This window comes from Ostrea edulis, chromosome 3 (genome assembly GCF_947568905.1).
Source record: "Ostrea edulis chromosome 3, xbOstEdul1.1, whole genome shotgun sequence".
NCBI lineage: Eukaryota > Metazoa > Mollusca > Bivalvia > Ostreida > Ostreidae > Ostrea > Ostrea edulis.
In genome coordinates, this window is record NC_079166.1 from 76290112 (window position 1) to 76300846 (window position 10735).

Here is a 10735-nt window from a genome sequence, read left to right on the forward strand (position 1 = left end):
CAAAATGTGATATATATATATATTTTTAATTAGTTAGGGTTTTTATTTGCTAAGATTGACTTCTAAGATCAATGCAAGTTATTTATTAAAAGTTTTTTATGCTGAAATATGAATAAGTAATAGTGCAGAAAATACTTTCAGCTTATTATATATCAATTGAAGTCAGCATTTCGCAAATTCTATGGTCGTTATAACGATCTAGTTCGTCAATACAACCTCGCATTGGGTCAAATGCTGTCTGGCGTGTTTCATACCGATTGTTGAGCCGTTCTTGGCACACTGATTTTGACTGTGGATGACTCCATTTACCTGATCAGGATGTGGGGCTCACAGCGGGTGTGACCGGTTAACAGGGGATGCTTACTCCTCCTAGGCACCTCTGGTGTGTCCAGGGGTCCGTGTTTGCCCAACTTTCTATTTTTGTATTGCTTATAGGAGTTATGAGATTGATCACTGTTCGTTATCTTCACCTTGAGGTTTGTTTTTGTATATTTATGTAGCTGTACACTGGGCTTCATTTCAATGTTAACTTGTTTGAGTATTACATGTATGTGTACATCATAACATGTCTGATAAATATTTGTTTTATCTTTTATTAAATGTTTGAAAAAATAGTATTAAACAGGTGAAACATTTGCCTATAGTGTGTTTGTATTTTGTTTGGATGTTCATGTTTGAGAAATGAATGCATGCTATTTATTTATTGAATGCATGGAATTGGATGAATGTTAAGTGGTTTTCTTTCTTTTTTTTTTTTTTTCTTTTTTTTTATAAGTCTCCTACAGCAATGTATAATTTGTTTTGAAATATTTATAAGAAAAATTGAATTTATTTTCAAATTTTTGAGATTTCAAATAGTATTCATTAAAGTTTTATAAAGATAGTGATAACTATGCAACAAACGAAGAAAAAAAATTCAGTCTGAAATACATAATTTCTAAATCAGCGTGATATTACAGTTTCTGTTTCATCTAATATATTTTCTATTTCTACACTCCTATACGTGTATTTTAGTTTCATAATCTATGATACAAGTAGTTGAGACTTGGAACTATATCAAATGTAATTTATTAATTTGGTTGATATATTTTTTCCAAATAAAACACTGATTCTTCAAAAAGTTAAAATTAATTTACTCAAATTTTGCATAAAAATTCAATATTCTTTCCAATAATTTCAAAATTTGACATCCAACCCCCACTTTTATTATTTCCATTCTAAATTTTAAGACAAGACTTTGAAAATTATGTGGAATTTTAGAAATTGACATTACTCCTAAATTTGATAGCATGAATTTTTTTCGTATATCAAGTGCAAAAAGGTCATTATCTATTTTCGTTACTTGTATTAAACTTTATTTAATCTATACTGTTATAAGACATGATTATACATCTATTTTATGTAATGATTGATTTCTGGTGTTTATATTGTGTTGACACCAACAGACAAATCAAGTTTAATTGAATAAATTTTAAGTGCAAAAAGGTCATGTTTATAACACTGTAGCTCGATACCAAACACTGCGACTTCAGTATTTCTTTCCAATTTTTTAACTCTTCTTCAACGTAGAAATTAAAAATACACTTCGCAAAAAAAAATGACATTACTCTAAATGTCAAGTGCGAACCTCTTTAATATCATTATTTTGTTTTGATTATTTAAAGGATATTCAATATTGAAAGTCAAATTTATTCTTGCATGGAACGGTTTGCGCAGAACGATGAACAATTATATGTAGCACGGAACGTTGGACGGTTTAATATGGAACGGTGAACTTTTTGCACGGAAAGAAGGGCGGTTTGCGTGGAACGAAGCGGAACGCTTTGGAGGTTTGTCTATATGAGGCTGAAAAGAGATGGACATTCCAAATGGAATACTGAAGAACACGTAAACAAATATTTTATTTTCCAACTACACCTGCACCACCATTATGCATCCTAGAATACAGATAGAGCGGCGGATTGTGTCCCTCCGGTAGAGTATAGTAATTCTGGCCGTCAGCGCTCCAGCAGACAGCCTCACTCAAACCTACGTTATGATAGGGAACTTCCACCGGCTGCTTAGTAAGTGACGCCAACACGTCATTGTTATCGATCTTCCAGAAGAAAATGTTGGATTTAGACTTAATGAGTAATTTGCTCCCATCCGCGGAGATGTCGCCTGACACGGGGTCGTGGTGGTGGGTGTGGATGGGTAGGAATTGGGAGGTATCGATGTTGACTGGGTTAGGGTTTCCCCAGGCGCTGGTTGGAAGGTGGGAGACCATTCCACGCCCGCTATAGATATTACCAATCAGGTATACTTCTCCCTGGATGTCAACCATCAGTGTCTGGGATTCATCCTCTGCCCACCTGAAACAGAACACAGTGGATACAGTCAACCTCTGTCCACCTAAAACAGAACACAGTAGAATACAGCCAACCTCTGTCCACCTAAAACAGAACACAGTAGAATACAGCCAACCTCTCTCCACCTAAAACAGAACACAGAGGATAGAGTCAACCTCTGTCCACCTAAAACAGAACACAGAGGATACAGTCAACCTCTGTCCACCTAAAACAGAACACAGTGGAATACAGTCAACCTCTGTCCACCTAAAACAGAACACAGTAGAATACAGCCAACCTCTGTCCACCTAAAACAGAACACAGTAGAATACAGCCAACCTCTCTCCACCTAAAACAGAACACAGAGGATAGAGTCAACCTCTGTCCACCTAAAACAGAACACAGAGGATACAGTCAACCTCTGTCCACCTAAAACAGAACACAGTGGAATACAGTCAACCTCTGTCCACCTAAAACAGAACACAGTAGAATACAGCCAACCTCTGTCCACCTAAAACAGAACACAGAGGATACAGTCAACCTCTGTCCACCTAAAACAGAACACAGAGGATACAGTCAACCTCTGTCCACCTAAAACAGAACACAGTGGAATACAGTCAACCTCTGTCCACCTAAAACAGAACACAGTAGAATACAGCCAACCTCTGTCCACCTAAAACAGAACACAGTCGAATACAGTCAACCTCTGTCCACCTAAAACAGAACACAGAGGATACAGTCAACCTCTGTCCACCTAAAACAGAACACAGTAGAATACAGTCAACCTCTGTCCACCTAAAACAGAACACAGAGGATACAGTCAACCTCTGTCCACCTAAAACAGAACACAGTGGATACAGTCAACCTCTGTCCACCTAAAACAGAACACAGTAAAATACAGTCAACCTCTGTCCACCTAAAACAGAACACAGAGGATACAGTCAACCTCTGTCCACCTAAAACAGAACACAGTGGAATACAGTCAACCTCTGTCCACCTAAAACAGAACACAGTGGAATACAGTCAACCTCTGTCCACCTAAAACAGAACACAGTAGAATACAGCCAACCTCTGTCCACCTAAAACATAACACAGAGGATACAGTCAACATATGTCCATCTAAAACAGAACACAGTGGAATACAATCAACCTCTGTCCACCTAAAATAGAACACAGTGGATATACTTAACCTCTGTCCACCTGAAACAGAACATAGTGGAATACAGTCAACCTCTGTCCACCTAAAACAGAACATAGTGGAATACAGACAACCTCTGTCCACCTAAAACAGAACACAGGGGATACAGTCAACCTCTGTCCACCTAAAACAGAACACAGAGGATACAGTCAACATATGTCCATCTAAAACAGAACACAGTGGAATACAGTCAACCTCTGTCCACCTAAAATAGAACACAGTGAATATACTTAACCTCTGTCCACCTGAAACAGAACATAGTGGAATACAGTCAACCTCTGTCCACCTAAAATAGAACACAGTGGATATACTTAACCTCTGTCCACCTGAAACAGAACATAGTAGAATACAGCCAACCTCTGTCCACCTAAAACAGAACACAGAGGATACAGTCAACCTCTGTCCATCTAAAACAGAACACAGTGGAATACAGTCAACCTCTGTCCACCTAAAATAGAACACAGTGTATATACTTAACCTCTGTCCACCTGAAACAGAACATAGTGGAATACAGTCAACCTCTGTCCACCTAAAACAGAACATAGTGGAATACAGACATTCTCTGTCCATCTAAAACAGAACACAGGGGATACAGTCAACCTTTGTCCACCTGAAACAGAACATAGTGGAATACAGTCAACCTCTGTCCACCTAAAACAAAGCACAGTGGATACAGTGAACCTCTGTTGGGGCTTATTATAGATAATGTACTGTGGAACAGGCTGGGTAAAATGAAGAACAAGGGAGAGAGGGGAAGGAAGGCGGTAAGGAAAAAATCAGGAAGGAAAGAAAAGTAGTAGGGCAATGGAAGAATGAGGAAAGGACGGGCAAAAAGAAACCACTCAATCCAGCGCCGATTACTTGCTTTCTCTTACTCGTCATTGTCCCAATATACATGTAGCTATTTTGTATACATACAGTTCAAAACTAATACTGTATAGATTACTATACTATCTACAAAACTTCAATCGTAATGACGAATACATTGTAATTACGTGTATCGAGCTGTTGAATCTATGGGTAAAACTTGATCCACACTGATGACGTCAGGCTCTATCACGCGGTAGATGGTGTTGGCGGACGAGGAGTGTCTGTAACCAGAGTCAGCGATGTAGATACAGCTAGCGTCTCCACAAGGACCAACGGCGATGTCCTCCCAATCGTGGTTAGTGGCATTTCGGATCTTCAGAGTGGAAATCAGCGCTCCGGTCGTTGCGTTTATAGCGAAGATCTCGGGCCCGCCCGCGCCATCGTTATGGGTGTAAAGGACGTTTTTAAACTTCTGGCTGGCCGCAAGGCCGGACGCGTCGGTAATATTCCGCGCGATGACATGGGCGACCAGTCTCCCAGCAGAGAATGAGGGGACTACAAAAAAAAAATAGTTCTTTCATTCGTATCAGCTATCGTATTCGTATGTTCCATACAATACATAATGTTCTTATGTTCCTTTAACGGGACTGATTCACGATTTTCCCCACAACTTTCTTTTTCACTTTTAATGATATATTGTTTAATGTGTTTAAAAGAGTTCACATAAAAAATAAGGTTATACATTATCACAGAAGCTCATTTTAGAGAGTTTATTATTTGTTTTGTAAACAGAGATAGTGGTATGTTATTGTTAACGAAATTTTCAAAAGAAATGGATATCGATCTGAATTTATTATATCTTTCACATTTCAAGCATTTTTGGGGTACATGTGTCATTTAAATGTTAAAATTTGTGACAATGCAAAATTAAGATGCTTTATATTACAAAATCAATATTTCACCTGTTTGCTTGTATGCATTAAAAGACTCGAGACTTTGTTTACATAACACAGATTTAAGGCTAAAATATTGCTTTTATTCTTGCATTCAGAAGGTCAAAATTTTGGCTGTCCTTATTAAATGAGTTATATTTTTAATGTTTACCATCAGAAATGAAAAATATTTTTTATCAACAATCGTGAACCAGTCCATTTAAACACATATATGGGACAGATTGATGCATCACATTATCGTACTCTCATTCGTTTAATTGAAATTAATTAAGGTGAAATGTAAAAGGGAATGGATATCAATACCGTCGTATTGTCCACTCTGTCAGCGACAGTTCCCGGCGTCCACGCCGTCACTTAACTACAAATAATATAAGATTAACAGTATTACCAAAGTCTTTTTCTTTCATTATTTACCTTCTAGATTATCGACTGATTGACGCCTCACTGCCAGAGTCGTCGAGAACGTAAGCAGGAGACCAAAAAACATTCCAGCCATGTTTCTTCTAATATTGTCCCTCCGATAAAGAAATCCTTGATCTCTGGTAGACACTTGAAATTACGTGACCTGTTAGTGTCTCCCCCAGGTTAATTTCGCATGCGTACTATGATAAAGGATAATAGTAGTCGCATTGGTAATGACAGACTAGCGCAGGCTTAACAGAATAGGAAAGTTTAACAATATTATATGTTGTTGCTTCTGACTGATTTCTTTGCAGTGTAATTTGAAATCAATTTTAGAAAATAAATATGCTTGGAACATGCTTTCAAATTGGCTACTTCACAAGTTTATGTCACCTACATATATTGAGTAGACGGAACATATGGTATCACTCCACAATTTACATCGATTTTCCTGTTATTTCGTAATGACTAATATTCAAAGTTTCCTGAACTCTTTCACACTCTGTTTTGAGAGAGTGACAAATCTAAGGAGAATGCTAGTCTGGTTTCGGCCTACCCACAATGCTCCGCACAGTGAGCCTGGCATCCATGCTTGCTTAATGGAAACGCTGTGTGGAACAATCCAAGATGGCCGCCGCCATGATAAATGAATGGGAATAGGATTTGTGTGACTTTTTTATCCAATCTCTGTCACTTTGCATATTTTTGCGATTTTCCATTCATTAGCATTGGGTCTACCTGGGATTATACTTAATTTTTACCTGACATGGCCTGTCCATTCATCAGTTCAGTCGCTGAATTGACAACTGATTACGCAACATGTCAGTTGAATGTGTACTTTAATTTCGTATTTATGAATGAAACTTTGTCGGATATTTGTGCTAATCAATTAAATGAATAAAAGGATCGTTTACAGTTAACGATCTTTTCGTTACACTTCTAATATTGTGTACTGCAGATGGAATGCACTATGCAAATCTGTTTAGCACAATATAGTGCGGCATGCTTTGAAGTGTGCAGATTTCATTTCAAGTCTGACCAGGAATAAAATGTGTATTTTGTCATGCATATCACATATAAATACACATTAATTTTGACTACGGATAACTTCATCTACCTGATCAAGATACAGGGCTCATTGCGGGTGTGATTGGTCGACAGAGGATGCCTACTCCTCCTAGGCACCTGATCTCACCTCCAGGGGTCCATGTTTGCCCAACTCTCTATTTTGTATTGATTATAGGAGTTATGAGATTCGTCACTGCTCCTTGTCTTCGCTGGTCGTATAGTTGCTCAAATCCGGTATGACTTACTGGTCTGGAGTAATGGTAGCTGCAATGATGTAGCCCTATCCGAAATTTTTTTTATTCTGACGTTTTCGAGATAGGGCTACAATTCCATAGGATCTCCGTAATTTTTCAAAAAATATGAATAACCGATAATGAACTCTGTGTATTTGTACCAAATGTTGTTTACACCAAAAAGGAGTACCAAATTTGTGTTTGGGCATGTCTAATAAAGGTTTTTTTCATTAAACATCATGTACAGCATGCACAATTCTTCGTCTGTTCCGCCATGCTTGTTATCGCGAGATCTCGTAGGTGGATATACTGAAAAACCTAAACAATCAGCGCGAAAATGTTTTACTCGAGCCATTCTGACAAAGAAAGGAAAATCATATGGCTGCAGAAAGAATATACACTCTGCTGTTCATTTTATGACTTGATATTAAATTTAAACCTTTTCAATACCGAAGAAATAGCTTTCTCCTCCGTACTCGTCCACGGAATCCATGTAAATACTATATTATATATGGCATATGCAAATAACTTGACAATCGGAAGTTGAAACTTCAGTACATCATACATGGCGCACAAATATGAATCGAGAAATTAGAATATATCGAAATAGTTGAAAAACGTAGCATAGAGCCTCACAGATTGTAAGGTGCAGGTTGTAAATCTAAATATTGACTACGAAACAGGGAGTATCATTTATTTGCGTAAAGAAAGCCAGCAAATTTCTAGAATGATCGAAAATGTTGCGGGAATGAATCACTCCCGCATACGGAGATCCTAATAGCCCTCTCCCTAAAAACAAAAAACAAGAGGTCCATGGGCCACATCGCTCACCTTAGTCACCTTGGTCCATATCAGAAGACTTTCTATATATATTTGCATGTAAAACCGTAGTCCTTATTATGGCCCCAACCTACCCCTGGAGGCCATAGTTTTTGCAAACTTGAATCTACACTATGTCAGAAAACTTTCATGTAAATGTGAACTTCTTTGGCCCAATGGTTCACGAGAAGAAGATATTTGAAGATTTTTCCTATATATTTGTATGTAAAACTTTGATCCCCCTTGTGGCCCCATCCTACCCCCCAGGGGCCATGATTTGAACAAACTTGAATCTGCACTATGTCAGAAAGCTTTCATGTAAATCTCAGCTTTTCTGGTTCAGTGGTTCTTGAGAAGAAGATTTTTTTTTAAAAACTTCCTATATATTTTTGTATGTAAAACTTTGATCCCCTATTGTGGCCCCATCCTACAACAGGGGGCCATGATTTGAACAAACTTAACTCTGCTCTATGTTAGGAAGCTGTTCATGTGAATATCAGCTTTTCTGGCTCAGTGGTTCTTGAGAAGAAGATTCTTAAAGAATGTCCCTATATATTTGTATGTAAAACTTTGATCCCCCCTTGTAGCCCCATCCAACCCCCTGGGGCCATGATTTGAACAAACTTGAATTTGCACTATGTCGGAAAGCTTTCATGTAAATATCAGCTTTTCTGGCTTAGTGGTTCTTGAGAAGAAGATTTTTAAAGAGTTTTCCTATATATTTGTATGTAAAACTTTGATCCCCTATTGTGGCCCCATCCGACCCCAGGGGCCAGGATTTCAACAATTTAGAATCTGCACTATATCAGGAAGCTTTCATATAAATCTCAGCTTTTCTGGCACAGTGGTTCTTGAGAAGAAGATTTTTAAAGATTTTTCCTATATATTTGTATGTAAAACTTTGATTCCCTATTGTGGCCCCATCCGACCTCCGGGGGCCATGCTTTTAACAATTTAGAATCTGTACTACCTAATAAAGCTTATCTATAAATTTCAACCTTTCTAGCCCAGTGGTTCTTGAGAAGAAGGTTTTTTAATTACCCTACCCTATTTTTACCTTTTCTTGATTATCTCCCCTTGGAAGGTGGCCTGGCCCTTTATTTTAACAATTTAGAATTCCCTTTACCTAAGGATGCTTTGTGTCAACTTTGGTTGAAATTGGCTCAGTGGTTTTTGAGAAGAATTTAAAAATGTTAAAAGTTAACAGACGGACGGACAGACGGACGGACGCCGGAATATGGGTGATCAGAAAAGCTCACTTGAGCTTTTAGCTCATGTGAGCTAAAAAAAAAAAAAACGAATGGAGAGGGTTATAATATTGCAGCTAGGGTAATTTCAGTGTAATGGAGGTGTAATGTGTAATGAACTATTTTTGCATTACAAGTAATGGTAATGTAATGCATTACTTGTAGAAAATATACTGTACTGCACATTACATTTACATTACTTCAAATATTTCATCATATTTTGGAGGTTTATATTAATTCATTAAATTAGTGATTGACTTTTAGACTTTATGAACAAAAAGATCAACTTCATGTATATTGCCTTTAAGAGTTGACAATATCTAATGAACAACTTAGTTCTAATACCTAGGGTCTAGTAAGTCAACACTTCTGAAGTTCAATGCGTTTCCTAACATTGATGACTTTTTGTGTGTGCTTATGTTTACTGCATATTTAAAATGCATAAGTCATTATAAAGAAATAATTTTTCTACCATTTCTGTAATATCAATATGTCATGCAATGTGTAATGTAATGTAAGGCTGTTCAAAATTAATTCTACGTTTAACGTCACCTCAAAACTTCAAAACCTACGAGGGAGGGAGGAAAAAAATAAACAAACAAAAATTTTAAACAAATGTGTATTTATTGAAAATCACCTATTCAGTGACCCAAAAATCAACAATTTCAAATAGACATCACCCAATTTAGTGACCAAAAACGTAATATGTCAAATTAAACACATTGTGGGATTTGATTTTCAAGTCCAAGTCAATTTTTGCGTTTTCCCAGCAAAGACTTTTTCCTTAATCTGGGTTTGTATCCCTTCTGCGAACACACCATGCAGATTGGGTGAGCAGAGTAGTGGCTTGCGATAATATCAGGTGGTACATCCAATGGATTTTCATCACCACAAACATAGCAAACTAAAGGAAAACTTCCTTTTGTGGAAATAGTTGCTAGACACATGTGACTCAGTTACAATTAAAATTATGATGACAATATTTCATACATTTTTATAATGACACATCTTAAAGTTTAAAATATGCTTTACTTTGTTTTGTGTTGATTTTTTAAAATACAATTTTGAAAGAAAGATGCTAATCTGGTGTACCACAACTAAAAGATCAGGATTGTACCTTCACATCTACAAATACAAGGCAGGATTCCGATAGTTTAGGACGCCCTCAAATAAATTGATTAAATAATTACAGTTTTCTTTTTAGTGCTTTTAATTTTTATGATTAAATGTTTTGTACAAAGTAATAATCAATCAGCAAGTTCTGTATTTCCAATCGTAGTACAAACTGTCATGAAATAGTACATCGGAACTCTTCACTGTTGAGAAGGTAAATATGAAATGTGATAGGGAGTTAATAAGATGTCTAAGACGAAAAGTTGAAGCGATCAAGGAATTGCCTAACCCATTTTAATCGCAAAAAGCGGCTGAATTTCAGGCAAGATTTCCCGAATCACTTTGTGTGACACTGGTCTGACATTCGGAAGAGGCGTTAGTCCAAATATCCAGCCTCGACGAATCTCGCTGAGATTAGTTCGGTTCAAACCATCTTTGTACGTTTTCTTTACTTTAATAGTGGCATATACTTCCATTTTCTTCATTTAAAGGACACATCGCATGTTTTTAAACTTTTTAATTTTTTCAGCAAAATTAATTCATTTCATGCCTAAAACTACTTTAC

The 10735-nt window shown here is 37.0% G+C and overlaps 1 protein-coding gene across 1 annotated transcript; it reads right to left on the reverse strand.

Moving 5' to 3' along the window:
* Window positions 1–1882: 1882 nt before the first annotated feature.
* On the reverse strand, window positions 1883–6002 carry LOC130052884 (uncharacterized). The gene is made up of 3 exons (XM_056159039.1): window positions 5703–6002; window positions 4521–4890; window positions 1883–2351 (listed from the first exon to the last, which is right to left on the reverse strand). Exons 1-3 carry the CDS (start codon window positions 5782–5784, stop codon window positions 1901–1903), a joined length of 903 nt encoding a protein of 300 aa, XP_056015014.1. The 5' UTR covers window positions 5785–6002; the 3' UTR covers window positions 1883–1900.
* Window positions 6003–10735: the final 4733 nt, after the last annotated feature.

Bases quoted from the DNA above. Each gene is read 5' to 3' on its own strand.
- LOC130052884 (XM_056159039.1), bottom strand. From the start codon at position 5,784: ATGGCTGGAATGTTTTTTGGTCTCCTGCTTACGTTCTCGACGACTCTG. The intron at 4,891-5,702 runs GTAAATAATGAA...TTTTTTTTGTAG, and splicing joins ATCAGTCGATAATCTAGAAG to TCCCCTCATTCTCTGCTGGG. The intron at 2,352-4,520 runs GTAATTACAATG...GTTCTGTTTCAG, and splicing joins GATTCAACAGCTCGATACAC to GTGGGCAGAGGATGAATCCC.